Source organism: Alexandromys fortis, unplaced genomic scaffold (genome assembly GCF_014885135.2).
Source record: "Alexandromys fortis isolate MF-2015 unplaced genomic scaffold, M_Fortis_MF-2015_v1.1 scaffold_88, whole genome shotgun sequence".
NCBI lineage: Eukaryota > Metazoa > Chordata > Mammalia > Rodentia > Cricetidae > Alexandromys > Alexandromys fortis.
Genome location: NW_026067961.1, coordinates 7,880,596 through 7,896,664, shown reverse-complemented (window position 1 = coordinate 7,896,664; position 16,069 = coordinate 7,880,596). Strand labels below are relative to the sequence as shown.

The window sequence follows — 16,069 nt, the reverse complement described above, 5'->3', positions numbered from 1 at the left end:
TTTTTTTGGTTTTTCGAGACAGGGTTTCTCTGTGGTTTTGGAGCCTGTCCTGGAACTAGCTCTGTAGACCAGGCTGGTCTCGAACTCACAGAGATCCGCCTGCCTCTGCCTCCCAAGTGCTGGGATTAAAGGCATGCGCCACCACCGACTGGCTCAGCTTTGGGTCTCGGGGATTTACCTCCTGGCACTTCTCTTTTATCCACAGAGGACAGAAGCTTCGGGTGGTGGACTTGAGGAAGGTCTGCCATGACTTCTGGGAAGTGTGGACTGGAAGAAAGAGAGTAGAGCCCTCAGCAGAATCCTTGCCTGAGCGGCAAGGCGTGAAGGGCCTCTCTAGACCCACACTGAGGCGGCGGCATTTGAAGATGGTCACTGAACTTGAGCTCCCCCAGGACGACCAGCAAGCGCGGCTGTTGCAGTGGGCTGAGAAGAGAAGCGGTTCCCTGCAGCTGTGCTGTGTGAAGCTGAAGATTGGTACACTACCTTTCCACAGGGTCAGGGGGGTCTTAAAAATTTTACAGCCAGAGTTCATCAGGGAGTTGGAACTGAATACAGTGTGCAATCTCGCCACCCTGGCACATTTTGTTCCTTACATCAGCAAGATGAGCCATCTTCACAAAGTCATGGTCATCCGCATCTTCAGAGGAAGGATTACCGCTGCCACGGAAGACAAGTGGGTCACCAAGATCCTGTCTGTGTTCTCCAAGCTCAGCTGTCTCCAGCATCTTAGCCTGGATGATGTCTATTTCGTCAATGACCACATGAAACTCTTGCTTAGGTGAGAAAGGATGAAGAGCAGTTTCAGCTACCAGAGTAACCTTTTCTTTTCCACATTAGAAAACGTGGGCCCCTGGAATCTGTAGGCCACTGTGCGTTTCACAGTGAATATGGAGGGATGATCTTATTCCATGTTAGCCGGTTCGAGGGCCCACATGATGCCACTCAGAAAGCCGAGCAATGAAGTGCGGTGGGTTGTGTGGTCTGAGCTGCCAGGGTTAGATCTAGTGAGGGTGGGTTGCAGTTTCCTCCACGCAATGCAGTCTGATCTAATGTGGAAAAAGAAGAGCGCACAGCATGGGGGAGGACACAGAGCTGCATGGTTTCCCAGGTGAGCTCTGTGTTTAGATCTGGGAGAATACATCCCAGCTTGCCCCTAATTCCCAAATACTGTAAAGGCTCCGTTGAGAGCAGGAGGGGGCTAAGTGGACAGGAAATGGGAAAGCTGGGGTTGAGAGTCAAAGTCACGGCTGAATAGTGAACAGGTGCAGACACTGGGGCAGATCATTCTTCAGGAGGCAACCTGATTGATATGGCCTTGTGGGCCGCATCTTTCTCTGTCCTGTAGGCCCTTTAGCCTAATGGCCTCCTTGCAACTCTGGGTCCCTGCTTGTCACTGAAGATTAGAAAAGGTAGCTGTGGAATAAGCCAGTCCCACCATGAAGGTGACACCCTAGGGTGAAAGTGGTGTGTCCTGGGTAATTAGAATCGAATGGGCTGTACTGTATGCTCATTGCCATCCCGTGGTCACATTGACCCTGGCTATGTGGTCTCTCTTTAGGTGCCTGAAGACGCCCTTGGAGTCCCTGTCCATCTCCCTCTGCCAGTTCTCACAGTCAGACTTGGATTCCTTTGCCCAGTGGACTCACAGTCAGCTTAAACATCTGTACTTGAGAGGGGTCATTTTAAGTGATTTGGATTTCTTGCCTCTCAAATTTTTCTTAGAGAGTGTTGCATGCACTCTGAAGACCCTGAAACTGAAAGATTGTAGGATGAAGGACCCTGACCTCAGGGTCCTTCTCCCTGCCCTGAGCCAATGTTCCCAGCTCACCAGCATCAACTTCTATGATAATGACTTCTCAAGCGACGTCCTGAAAGAACTTATCCACCACACTTCCAACCTAAGCCATCTGACCAAGGAGCTATACCCTGCTCCCAAGGAGGTCTACAATCCCTTGGGTTATATCAATGTAGAGGAATTTTCCCAGTATTGTGCTGAGCTGAAGAACACAATCGTCACAGAAAGGCAGTTCACGTCTATCCGCTTTGGTAGCAGTGCCTGTTATGACTGTGGTAAGCGTTACATCTTTGAACTGGAGACCACACTTTGCGATTGCTGACTGTAAATTCCTTTCTGACTGAGAAATGAGGCATAGGGACAAGCCTCTCATCCAGGGGACACGAGAACACAGCTTTAAACATTACTCCATGTGATGGAAATAGAACTCTGTGCTGTGGGGATACAACACAAGGGTTGACATTGATGAGCCTATTGGATGGGGACGTTCAGTGTCTTGTGGAGTGAGAAAGAGGGTTCTACATTTCCAAATGTAGCTTCCGTCAGGACTCTTCCCAGGCCTCCTCCTGCATACAAAGGAAAGCAATAGGCAGATCCTGAGAACCTGGTATTCTCTCTGTGTTGTGCGGTTGAGTCATTAAATCTCGCTCTGAAAGATGGTGGTCAGAACAGTCTTTTGGACAGAGACATGAAAAGATTCTGTCTTGTCTAAGCTCTGGTTGACTAAGACCTCTCAACAACCAAGTGAATGGAAGCAAATCTGCCAGTGTCTTCCCATATGGGCATCACCCAGTGGGTTATATGTAAGGTTTCAATGTAGCAATGCATGCAAAGTCAAGGTCTGAGGAAGGGAGTTTTGATGAATGAGCATCAGATTGCAATCCAGGGTACTCAGGCTAGGAGGAGCTGGGGGACAAAAGCTGACTGAAGTAGAACAGAACCCAACAAAGAGCAAAGGAAGAGGGGATAAGCATCATTCTTTTCCATTCTTTTTAATGAAGCCCAGAGTGGCCTCGGCCCCCTTGTTATGTATGCCCAGATCCACAAAGTCCCCCAAAAACCAACAGGAGACCGAGTCCTGTGTAAAAGCAAAGAGCCTTTATAATTTATGCCAATTTGCAAACTCAGTCTCTCGGTGTGTCCAACGTATTGGAATAAGCAGAGAGCCCCCGAGCTCAGAGTTGGGTTTTTATAGCAGTAAAGGTGGAGGTGGGGGGTTTCTAAGGCTCAGGACCCCTGATTGACTGGCATTTGTCTAGATGTCCTGGTGAGTGTGCTGGCAGGTGAAATCTACAACAGTTGGGATGTTAGGCCTTTTTCTTTGGATGGTCTGTTCTTGGGTGGTACTCGGGTATCTCAGTTTGTGATTGTTCCTGAAACCTGGTATTATTTCAGGGTACACTACTGAGACCCAAGCTTCTATTAAACTTATATACGGCTGGGTTCTACTCTGGCAGGTGATAATGGTTGGAAAAAGAACTTCCTTTGGGTGGTCTGTTTCTATTTGCCCCTCCCCCCTCATCCCCTCCCCACTCCCAGTTATAGACTAGTGGGATCTCTAATGGATACCACCAAACTCAGCTTGTAAGTCACCTGACTGTGGGGCCCTATATTTCAAGGCCCCCAATCTGACTGGTCAGGTGCACATGAAGAACTCCAGGAGATGAACAAAGGTCCCTGTGCTTTCCTAAAGTTTTGCCAGTCCCTAAGTTCATATAATGCCCAGTGGAAAACTTTTTTCGAGACAGGTTTTTGGGTTTTGTTGTTGTTGTTGGTTTTGTTTTTTTTTTTTTGGTTTTTCAAGACAGGGTTTCTCTGTAGCTTTGGAGCCTGTCCTGGAACTAGCTCTGTAGGCCAGGCTGGCCTTGAACTCACAAATATCTGCCTGCCTCTGCCTCCTGAGTGCTGGGATTAAAAGCAATGGTCAGGTCCTTGGTGAACTGAGAGGGTGAACTCTTCTGGTCTGGTGATGAGGCACAGCTTTCCTCACTGCTCCACAGCCCGTCAGGAAACACTTCACTCAGCCAGACGGCCATTTGGAAAGCAGTTATTTTTTTAAGATCTTTATCATTTATACAGTGTTCTGTCTGCATATTTGACTGCACACCAGAAGAGGGCACCAGATCTCATCTTAGTCCTTGTGAACCACTATGTGGTTGTGGGAATTGAACTCAGGGCCTCTGGAAGAGCAGCCAATGCTCTGAGCCATCTCTCCAGCCCAAACTGTCTTTAGTTTGTTAATGAGTCTCTGAGCCCAACCGTTGTGTGTCCTTATGTCTGTATAATCAGGTATCTGTAAAGAATTTCCTGTGGGGCTGGAGAGATGGCTCAGAGGTTAAGAGCATTGCCTGCTCTTCCAAAGGTCCTGAGTTCAATTCCCAGTAACCACATGGTGGCTCACAACCATCTGTAATGGGGTCTGGTGCCCTCTTCTGGCCTGCAGGCATACACACAGACAGAATATTGTATACCTAATAAATAAATATTTTTTAAAAAAAAGAATTTCCTGTGGCACCTTTTGTTTTTTTTCCCCATTAGTTTTATAAAACTATAGGGTCAAGATTGCATAGGTAAAGGGTAACTAGGGCCAACCTGGGCAATCTGGGTTTGATTCTGGATACCCACATAATGGAAGGGGTTAGCTGACTCCAACTCTACCCTCCACAAACAGGTAATGTCAAGAATGTTATGTCATGTGCAAGCACACACAAAATAAAATAAAGACACTGTAATAATCCCAAAATTGAATTTTTTATGGATGATTACTGAATTCCATAAAACCTAACTGTAAAGATCCTTTGCCAATTATATGTATTTTTTCTTTTTAGATTCTAATGTAAGTAATATATTTCTCCCATTTATTTCCTAAAAACCCTGCCATATATCCCTCATTGCTGTTCAAAAACATGACCACTTTCTCTCATTAATTGGTATTGCATGCATATATGTATATGCACATATACGAGTATTCCTAAGTATATCCTGCTGCGTCTGTATAGTGTCGCTTGCGTGTATTACATTTTCAGGGCCACCTCTTGCATTCTGAACAAAAGTAGAAATGTCAAGAGAAGAAGGCTTAAGAGACAGCTGAGAAGTCCAAAGCACTTGTTCTTTTCAGGGACCAAGTCAGGTTCCCAGTATCCAAGTGGATGCTCAGAACCCTCTTTAACTCCAGTTCCAAGGGATCAGACACTGTAGGGCCCAGTCATTACAAGTCCGATAGAGGCCTGAGTCTCAGTAGCTTACCCTAAGGCAATACCTAGTTCCAAGAAAGAACACAAACTGAGACCAACCAGGCACCACCCAGGGACATACTTTCCTAAGGAAATTCCTAACATTCTAACCTTTGTAGATAAGATTACCTGCCAGCACGCACCCATTACTTTTCAACAGGACACCCCTAGACAAATGTCAGCTCTTCAGTGGTCCCGAGCCTTAGAAATTCCTCACCCCAACCACTGCTATTAAAAAAACCCAACCCCAACTGAGCTCAAGGCTCATCCACCACTCCAATACTTTGGTCACAGGAAGAGTCTGAGTTTGCAAACTTGTGTAAGAATAAAGGTTCTTTGCTTTTATATACAGTTCAAGGTCACCTAGTTGGTTTTGGAGGGACTCTGTGATCTGGGCTTAACAATACCTCTTAGGACCTCCGGAGGCCTAGAGAGTTGGGAACTGTTAAGTTCCCCAGAAACGTGCCGGGCGGTGGTGGCGCACGCCTTTAATCCCAGCACTTGGGAGGCAGAGGCAGGCGGATCTCTGTGAGTTCGAGGCCAGCCTGGTCTACAGGAGCTAGTTCCAGGACAGGCTCCAAAACCACAGAGAAACCCTGTCTCGAAAAACCAAAAAAAGAAAAAGTTCCCAGAAACCAGGTCAGGTGAGTTCACAAATATTTGTATTCCTAGCTCCAGGGTATACATGTATTCTGGCTTCCTTAGCCACCTGTACTCAGGGGCTACACCCAGTCACAGACACACATAACCAGTATTAAAATTCTAATTAAAAAATTAAATCTTTCCAGGCTGTGGTAGTCCCACCACTTGGTAGGCAGTGGAAAGTGGATCTTTGTGAGTTTGAGGCCAGTCTCGTCTACAGGAGAGAGTTCCAGGACAGGCCCCAAAGCTACAGAGAAACCCTGTCTTGAAAAAATAAATAAATAAATAAATAAAATAAATCAATCATCTTGAAAAGCCTGCCCATTAGACTAACAGCATAGGATCTCAGACACAGCCCCCTTGCAGTGAGTACTCGCTAGAAAATGCAATACATTGTTTACAACACAAAAGCCCTCAGAGGCCAAATACCACAAACAGGCATGCGCTCTGCTATATGACGTATTTTGACACTGCCCAAGTAGCTTTATATTTTAGTTATGAGAGTCAGGTGTCCCAGCCCAGCATGTTCTCAGGAACTGTACTGTGTCAGGTGCACCTTGAGGCATAGCTAGGTTGAAGAAAGCAGGCACTCCAAGATGAAACTAAGGCAGCAGGAAGATCCATCCTGGCTGATGACTGAACCCAGGACAGCCACGCAAAGGCATATTTATTGATGGTTACACAAAGGATTTCCTCATACCAAGGTCTCCACCCTAATTTACAAGTCTTCCTAAAGGAGAGCATCACGTGACTCCAGGACTCTAGTCCTGTATTACATATCGTTTTCAATACACAATAATACAATAGCCTCAGAAGTGCCAGAGGTGTCTTGTGACCAAACTCATGGGACAGTGACAATGCCCCTTCAGCAAAACAATCACTGTTTCCCACAAGAATTCTTCAAGGTCCAGGTACTTCTAGAAAACAGCTGTTCATTCTAATGCTTACCCCAGACAGAGTGCTAAACATCTGATAAATTCTTGCACCTCTAGAGAATCTCATATGTAGTCAAGCAGTCTTGGGCCTTTTGGAGGGGGGGGGGTTAATTCACCTGTAGAGAGATAATGGTCTTCATGCCAAGCTCTAACCTGGGACCCCACCTTCATGTGCTACCAAGGTTTTCAGGATAATAGTGATTCAAGTAGAACCATAGCCATGAGGGACTATTGTCCTCAACATCTGTCTCATCTTTTCCGGGTCCAGAGGTGAGCCTCTCTCTAACTCAGCTGATTGGAGCTGCTGAATTTTGCTCTGTAATCTAATAGATAAAATGAAGTAATTAATATCTGTGAAACATGGTTTTGTGTAGCCCAGTCAGGTCTTTCTCCTCCCAAAAACTGTGGTACTGTGGCTAAGTGTCAGCAACCCCCAGTTACTGCTCACGGGGAGGGACATGAATGGGCTCCTGCCTTCACCCCGTCTCTAATCCTTCCACCTCTGAATGACACTTTCAATGCAGCCAGTCCCAGACTATGTAGAATACCTGGAGGACGAGCTGGGCAGGGATTCCGGAATCTGATCAGGACTAGAAGCCACTTTCAGAAAAGGTTTGTGGAGACCAAAGATTCTTGGGCATAGATTGATTCACGGTGGCAAATACCTGCAATTCCCGCCTTTGCAAGGCTGGAGATAAAAGTCAAGGTCACCTTCAGTTACTCTGTCTGTTAACTATTAGCCAGTCTCAAGTCACAACTATAAACACAAAATCAAGCAGGCAAGTGAGCAAAAATAAGTTTCAGAGAAGGAAATGGAGAATCTCAGAGTCCTAGAGGCTGGAGCCCCTGCTTCAACTCCTGAACATTTGTCACCCCATACAGACACCAAAGGAATCCAAAACTATGTACACAAATAGAAACTAGCTTAGTAAAATAAAACCGTGGGCTGGAGAGATGGCTCAGAGGTTAAGAGCACTGACTGTGCTTCCAGAGGTCCTGAGTTCAATTCCCAGCAACCACATGGTGGTGGCTCACAACCATCTGTAATGAGATCTGGTGCCCTCTTCAGATGCAGGCTATCTACATAATAAATAAATCCTTAAAATAAAATAAAACTGTTGGGGAGTGATCCAGTGTATAGACTACTGACTCTCAGGCTTATCTGGGTTTTTCTGGTTTTTCACAAAAAGAACTCTGTCAATCTAGACACTGATATAAATGGATGTATTACCAGGGCTTTGTTGGTACACACTTTTAATCCCAGCACTCAGAAGGCAGAGAGAGGTGGATCTCTGTGAGTTCAAGGCCATCCTGGTCCATAGAGCAATTTCCAGGAAGGCTCCAAAGCTACAGAAAAACCCTGTCTCGAAAAACAAATAATATATATATATTATCTGTTGGGCCTCTAGCATCCAATCAGATGGCAGTTACTGGTTCTGAGGTGCAGCTGCGGGGGAGAGTGGTGAGGAAAAAGAGTATTACTACCTAAGAGTTGTCAGAAAAGACCCTGAGGGTCCTGATGGCCAGAGTCGCTGTCTGCCCTTCCAGGTTCAGTGTCTTTTTATCAGGCCTCCTAAGCAGACAGTAACTTCCCTCCATTGTGCCATTCCACCACGTATAGAGACATAGACATTCGATGGCACACGGAATTGTGATCTGTGTGTCTTCAGGGGAACTAACTAAAGACATTGGTCCTGATTCTAAATAAAAATATTTTGATTCCTTGGTATGCTGTTTTTGAGACATAGTCTCATTGTGTTAGCCACAGCTGGCCTTTGACTCTCTACGTAGACCAGGCTGCCTCAAACTCATTAAGATCAGCCTGCTTCTTCCCCTGCAGTGATGGAATCAAAGTCATGTGATACCATTGCATGGTCAACATTACTTCTCCACCTAAGCTTTTCTGTGAACCTGCTCCTTTGGGTAGACTGACTGGCCAGCAGTCTCCCAGATTCTGTCTCTTCTCCCCCATGTCGGAAGGACCCTCAGCACAGGGTTTGCAGATCCTCACCCTCATCACAGGTTCTAGTGTGTACCAGGATGCTGAAGAATCTGAACTCAAGTCCTCCTGTTTGTGCAGGAGTCATGTTATGTGCTGAGTCATTATCAGCCTTAGTAATAACTTTATATATCTATAAATATAGATGTGTATCTATATCATATAGAGAGAGTGATAGGTATTGAATCCCCAGTGGCTGGGTTCCTCTGTCACCGATGCAATAAGCCAAATCAAACCTAATTAATAAATCCAGATTTAATAAACAGGGCAATGCAAAGGAGAACACCCCCTCTCCCCCCCCCCCCCCCCCCCCCCCCCCCCCCCCCGTGACTCTCAGGCAGGCAGAACATGAGAGCGCACGTGACGGATCTGTGAGCCTGGTCTTAAATGGCCAGCAGGTGTGATCCCGAGCATCTCCAGGAGAGGAGCCAGCAATGGCAGATTTTCTCGGGGGCAGAGTCTGGAATGCTGCTTCCTCCCAAAGGAGATTCCAATCATATAGTTATATAGATTTATATCTATTTATGTGTATGTTTTTCTGTATGAGTATATATGCACCACATGGGTTTCATGCTTCTACAGAGGCAAGAAGAGGGATTTGATTCCCCTGTAACTGGAGTTAGATACAGTTGAGCCCCTATGTGGGTGCTGAGAATGAAACCCAGATCCTCTGGAGGAGCCCTCAGTGCTCTTAATCCCTGAGCCTTCTCTCCAGCCTCCACAGTTCACTGGCTGGTGATGGCTGTCTGATCTGGTGTTGATACTGTTATGCTGCCTTGATGTGGGAACCATTTGAGAAGCAGGAAAGATGGTCTGAATGTTTGTGCCGTCTGTTTTCTTCAGGGCTTACAGGCATTCTGCTCCTGGGTTACTGTCGTCTTCTGCAAATGGAGTTTCACGAATTGCTGCTGAACCGGCCACCTTTAAAGAGATACGCAGGACTTTTGAAAAAAGGTCACTTGCCTTCCACTCAAGGTAAGGGGTATTGAGACCACACTTCCCGCCTCACGAGTGCGATGTCGTGTGTGTTCGCTGTACTGTGAATGCAGGTATGTACGTGCGGCACTGTGTGTGGAGGTCAGAGGACAACTTTGGGGAATTGTTTCTGTTTTTTTCACAGTGGGTTCCAGGGACCACACTTGGATCCTTCAGGCTTGTAAGGCAAGTGCATTCTCAACCCGACCAACTCTCTCGACCCTTTCTTATCCTTTGGTGATCATTTTCAACAGGAGTATTGAGATAATTGTAAAAGCTAGACAGAGCAGCTCTTGAGATCCCAGGCCAGGCAGTGGTGGCGCACACCTTTAATCCCAGCACTCGGGAGGCAGAGGTAGGTGGATCTCTGTGAGTTCCAGGACAGGCTCCCAAAGCTACAGAGAAACCCTGTCTCGAAAAACAAACAAACAAACAAACAAAAAAAAAACACAAATGACAGCTCATGCTGGGGAGAATGTGGAGCAAGGACTCTCTTCCATTCTTGTCAAAAGAACAAACTTGTACAGTCACTTTAGAAAACAACATGGTGATTCCTAAAAAAATTGAGAATCAGTCGACCTCAAGCCCCAGCTATACCACTCTTACTCATATACCCAGAAGTCGCTCCATCTTACCACAAGATCGCTTGTTCAACTGTTTTCATAATAGCCAGGAAATAGAAACAACATAAATGTCTGTCAATGAAAAGAATGATAAAGAAAGCCAGCACTCAGGAGAAACCCTGTCTCGGGGGAAAAAAAAAAAGAATGATAAAGAAAATGTGGTATACTTACACAATGGAGTTAGAAAATCACCTATTAGATAAAAGTGATATCAGCTGGGTGATGTTGGCACACACCTTTAATCTCAGGACTCCAGGAATAGAGAAGTGTGGAGCTCTTGGATTCAAGGCCAGTCTGGTCCACAGAGCCACTTCCAGAACAGCCAAGGCTATACAAACAAACCTGTCTCAAAAAAAAAAAAAAAAAAAAAAACAATGGAGCCGGGCGGTGTTGGCACATGCCTTTAATCCCAGCACTCAGAGGCAGAGGCAGGAGGATCTCTGTGAGTTCGAGGCCAGCCTGGTCTACAAGAGCTAGTTCCAGCTAGTTCCAGGAAAAAAAAAAAAAAAAAAAAAAAAACCAAGTCGGGCGATAGTGGTGCAGGCCTTTAATTCCAGCACCCAGGAGGCAGAGGTAGACTGATCTCTGTGAGTTCGAGGCCAGCCTGGTCTACAACAGCTAGTTCTAGGACAGGCTCCAAAGCTACAGAGGAAACCCTGTCTCTAAAAAACAAAACAACAACAACAACAAAAAAAAACCCAAACCAAACAAACAGAAAACACAAGAAAAAGAAACATATAAATAAAAGTATGGGGGCTAGAGAAATAGCCCCGTGGTTGAGAGCATTGGCTGCTCTTCCGAGGACCCAGGTTCAATTCCCAGCACCCATATGGCAGCTCACACCTGTCTGTAACTCCAGTTCCAGGAGATCTGATGCCAATGCACATAAAGTTAAATGAATGTTTTTTTTTAAAGTATGACATCATGAAGTTTTCAGGCAAATGGACGGAACTAGAAAAATATCATCCTGAGCAAGGCAACCCAGGCCCAGAAAGACAAACATGATATGTACTCACTTGTAAGTGGATGTTCACTGTCGAGTAAAGGATATCACACTTTAATCCACACACCCAGAGAAGCTAAGTAAGGAGACTCTAGGGAGAGATGGGGGACACATCAATTGATTTCCCTGGGAAGGAGAAATAGAATAAACTTTTTGGGTGGGCAGAGAACCGGAGGGATGGGGACAGGAAGGATCAGGTGGGAGAGGAAGGGAGGAAGGAGACAGTATGGGAAAAGAAGCCTGGAATGGAGGGGCTTTTAAGGGGCAATGTGGCAACCCAGAGCACTGGAATCTTCCTGGAACCTGTGAGGGCGACCCTATGGAGGACTCCTAGTAATGAAGGATATTGTAAAACTTTAAGACAATCCTGAAGCCATTTTTGACAATTCTGAATCCTCTCAGCTTCTCCTGGGAACCAAGGACCTAACAGCTACACTCGCACGTACTCAGTTCCTGAACAATTACCCATACACGTATGCTTTGGTTCGGTCCCCTGGGACACGGAGTCAAAATGACCTCTTACCTCATCTGATCTGGCAACAGCTCTCCAGTCAATTATTGGTAATAGCCCTTTCGAATAAGCCAATCAGAATAGTCCAAGAACAACCCCCTCCCCCCCCTGCTTCTGTGGCCCCTTTAAAATTAGACTGTACCAGCTATTCGAGGTCTCTTGGCTTCCCTAATGCTGGGGGACCCTGTCATGACAGAATTAATAAAATCCTCATGCTTTTGCATTGGCTGTGGTGTGTGAGATGGTCTCTGGGGGCGACTCCTCCTCGGTGCTTGGACGCTAGAGTCCAACAATATTGAGCCTACACCTGCCATCTTCGGTCATCTGGCAAGGCTCCCAGTGATGGGATTGAGACAACAACTCAGACACCAAACCTTCAACCCACACTTGTCCTACCTGCAAGGTGTGCTGGGCAATGTTGGCTCAGAAAATGTGGGAGTGATCAATCAATGGCTGGTCTAACCTGAAGCCTGAGCCACAAGAGGGAGCCCATGCCCCACACTACCGGATGGCCAGGAACCTGAAGCTGCAGGGCTCAGAGACCTCAGATTAGGGTCTTGCCCTGACATCATCAGAGAGACTCGATTCCTCAAGCAACTGATGGGGGCGGAAACAGAGACCCACACCCAAATAGTAGGCAGAGCTCCAGGAACCCATCAGAAGTGGGGGGAAGAAGGATTGTAGGATTCAGGGTTGTTGAGGAAATCAGAAGAATACAGCACTCAAAAGTCAACTAAGCAGGGCTCACGGGGGCTCACAGAGACTGAAGCGGCAATCATGGAGCCTGAATAGGTCTGTGTAGGTCCTCTGCATAAGGCTATGAATGTTTAGCTTGGGGCTTTGGGGGGGCTGGGAGTGGGGGGGTTTCTCTGACATTTTGCCTTCACTCAGGACATTTTTCCTACTACTGAGTTGCCTTATCCAGCCTCAACATGAGAGTTTATGCCTAGTCTTTTTTTTTTTCTGTTTGTTTTTTTGTTTTTTGTTTTTTGTTTTTTTTTTTCGAGACAGGGTTTCTCTGTGGTTTTGGAGCCTGTCCTGAAACTGGCTCTTGTAGACCAGGCTGGTCTCGAACTCACAGAGATCCGCCTGCCTCTGCCTCCTGAGTGCCACCACCGCCCGGCTAAAAAGAAGCATTTTAAAAACAGATCATTCCTGGTCTGGAGAGATGGCTCAGCACTTAAGAGCACTGTCTGCTTATTCAAAGGTTCAGAGTTCAATTCCCAACAGTCACATGGTGGCTCACAACCATCTATAATCAAAAACATCAGATATTACCACCAATTCTAAATCTGTACTTTTCAAATATACAAGTTACTTGATGTCATTATGTCACTATTTGATTGAATTGTATAATTATACAAATCTAGTTATTAGGAAAAGGAAAGTATGTAGGCCAGCTAACTTGGCCTTTTCTGGATAAGATCTCTGTAACTCAATGCTAAGACTGTGAGTTAACAAGGTGCATGTGTGTACTCACAGCTACTAGAAACTGGCTGTAGGGAGTACTGAGATCCGCCACTGCTCAGGCTAGCCCAGAATTCCTGGGCTCAAGAAGTGATGCTTCAGCCTACAGAAGGCAGTAGTGGATTCTGTTTTCTTTCTTTCTTTCTTTCTTTCTTTCTTTCTTTCTTTCTTTCTTCTTTTTTTTTTTTTTGGTTTTTCGAGACAGGGTTTCTCTGTGGCTTTGGAACCTGTCCTGGAACTAGCTCTGTAGACCAGGCTGGTCTCGAACTCACAGAGATCCTCCTGCCTCTGCCTCCCGAGTGCTGGGATTAAAGGTGTGTGCCACCATCTCCCGGCCAATAGTGGATTCTAGCCTAGCACCACCAAGAGCCTAAACTGGGGGGAAGGGAGCAGAGGTGCGTCAACTGAGGTTAGAGATTTACCGGATGTGACAGTCCTGACTCCAAGCTCCTAGACAGTTGTCCTCTCAGGCTCCTCTGAGGCTTTCATACCCAGTCACTACTCACACACATACACCCCCTTCACAGCTGGAGCTCCTAATAAGAACTGCTGCAATCTGGTTAGACTTTTGAAATTCCACCCAGAAATCCTGCTACAGGATTTTGTTTTTCCTTGCATTAAGTGGTTGAAAGGGAAATACTCAGTGAAATTCAAGGGCCATTTGTGAATTCACTCCACAGACACGGACACCTCCCACTGAATGAGCACCATAGGACAGAGAAACAGCACAGGGTTTGTTCTGTTTCTCTGCATAGACTGAAAAACAAAACAAAACAAAGCAAAGCAGGGCTGGAGAGATGGCTCAGTGGTTAAGAGCATTGCGTGCTCTTCCAAAGGACCTGAGTTCGATTCCCAGCAACCACATGGTGGCTCACAACCATCTGTAATGAGGTCTGGTGCCCTCTTCTGGCCTACGGGCATATTTGCAAACAGAATAGTGTGTCCATAATAAATAAAAAAAAAAAAAAGCAAAGCAAAATAAAACAAAACCAAAAAACACCAGACAGGGATGTACAGTCCTGTAGTCCCAACATTTGGCGTGCGAAAGCTGGAGGCCTAGGAGTTTGAGGCCAGGCTAAACTACATAGTGAGAGGCCAGCCTGGGTTACACGAGACTCTGTCTCAAATAACAGGGCCAGGGAGATGGCACAGCAAGTAAAGGTACTTTATGCCAAGCCTGATTACCTGAGTTGGAATCATTTGATAGAAAAAAAAAAGAAAACAATTCCTTTAAATAGAAATAGGTACTGAGAAATGGCTTAGTAAGGAGCACTTGATACTCTTCCAAGAGGACCCAGGTTCAGGTCCCACCACTCACATGGCAGCTCACAACCTTTCATAGCTCCAGTTCCAGGGGATCTGACTCCCTCTTCTGTCTTCTGCAGGTAACAGACATACACAATGTACAACCATCCATCCATCCATTCCTCCAATCATCCATCCATCCCTCCAATCATCCATCTATCCATCCATCCATCCCTCCAAACATCCATCCATACATACAAACATAATGCAGGCAAAACACTTATACACAAAAAGTAAATAAATAAGAAAATCTCCAAACCTTAAGTTATCATTCTTTGACATCAAAATAGTAAAAATATCCCACAGAGAAACAGTTTTATGAAGATAGCCATATCCACACTACAGAATGAGATTAAAGGTGTGTGCTCACCACTTGCCCAGCTCAGACAGGGCATTGTTATATTCAGATTCGCATTCTGTTGGAAGTCAGCAGCTGCTACTGGATAAAGATTGTCTAAAGGTCAAACTTGAATGGTAAAGCCTCCTTGTCTTCTGAGATTCAGCTCGCAGCTTGACCGGAACAACTGTTCCTATTTATCTGTTATCCTCACGTATAGAAAAGTCACATGGACAGCATCTGAGCCATGAAAGTGCAAGCGGGAGTTACCTTTAACATCTGACTTAGTTATTGCAATTTCTGATTCCCTTTCTTCTCTTTAAATGCACTGTTGCGGCACAAGCACCACAGTTCCAGCCCTCAGGAAGCAGAGGCAGGTGGCTCTGTAAATGCAAGGTCATCTTTGTTTACATAGTGAGACCCTATCTCAAATATCACCTGTGTGTGACTTATAAGGTACAAGACTGTAGGGTGGGGGTGGCAAGAGTGTCATTGCACATGAAGAGCTCACAGGATATCCCGCACCTTCTGCCTTTGCATGGTTTCCTGAGCTCAAACTCCGGTTGCCAGGCTGCTCGTTTTACCTGCCAAACCATTTTGACAGCCCTCCGTTTCCCTGGACCAATTTTGTCATCTCATAGCTTTTTAGAAGTTGATCCTTTTAGACTTGGTTTTAGATTTTAGAATGGCAAAGGCAGGGATGGGGTGTGGCTCTGTGGTTGAAGTCTCTGCCAGCACACCTGAGGCCCTGGGCTCCATCCCAAGCTTCGCAAGGGAAATATTCCAATAAGATATCTCATGATGACACGCGTCCAAGTGAAAGCCCTTGTGTAACACAGTCACTTTCACAATTGGGCAATCTGTATACAGTTGGGGAAAACAGTGAAAACGGAGGCTGGATAGATGGCTCAGCACGGACTGTTCTTGCAGTAACAACTGGGTTGGCTTCGCAGCATCCACATGATGGCTCACAACTGTCAGGAACTCCAGTTCCAGGGGATCTGATGCCTCCTTCTGTCCGTACACGTGGTGCACACATACACTCAGGTACATGCACATAAAAACAAATAATAAATATTTTTAAAAAAGTAAAATGTATTTACCCACCCCGTGGCCAATGGTGTCTTCATTCTTCTCCTGCCAACCCCATATTCCTACCTTTTCTTTCTTGATCTTTTTTTTTTTTTTTTTTTTTTTTTTTTTTTTTTTTTTTTTTTTTTTTTTTTTTTTTTTTTTTTTTTTTT

At 45.7% G+C, this 16,069-nt stretch overlaps 1 protein-coding gene across 1 annotated transcript in view; it reads left to right on the top strand.

Moving 5' to 3' along the window:
- LOC126508273 (preferentially expressed antigen in melanoma-like protein 7) overlaps positions 1-2,117 on the top strand; it is a 13,588-nt gene extending 11,471 nt beyond the window's left edge. The window contains exons 2-3 of the mRNA XM_050153428.1: positions 206-778; positions 1,559-2,117. Coding sequence (XP_050009385.1) covers positions 206-778; positions 1,559-2,117 — 1,132 coding nt within the window. The remainder of the gene's footprint in view (positions 1-205; positions 779-1,558) is intronic.
- Positions 2,118-16,069: the final 13,952 nt, after the last annotated feature.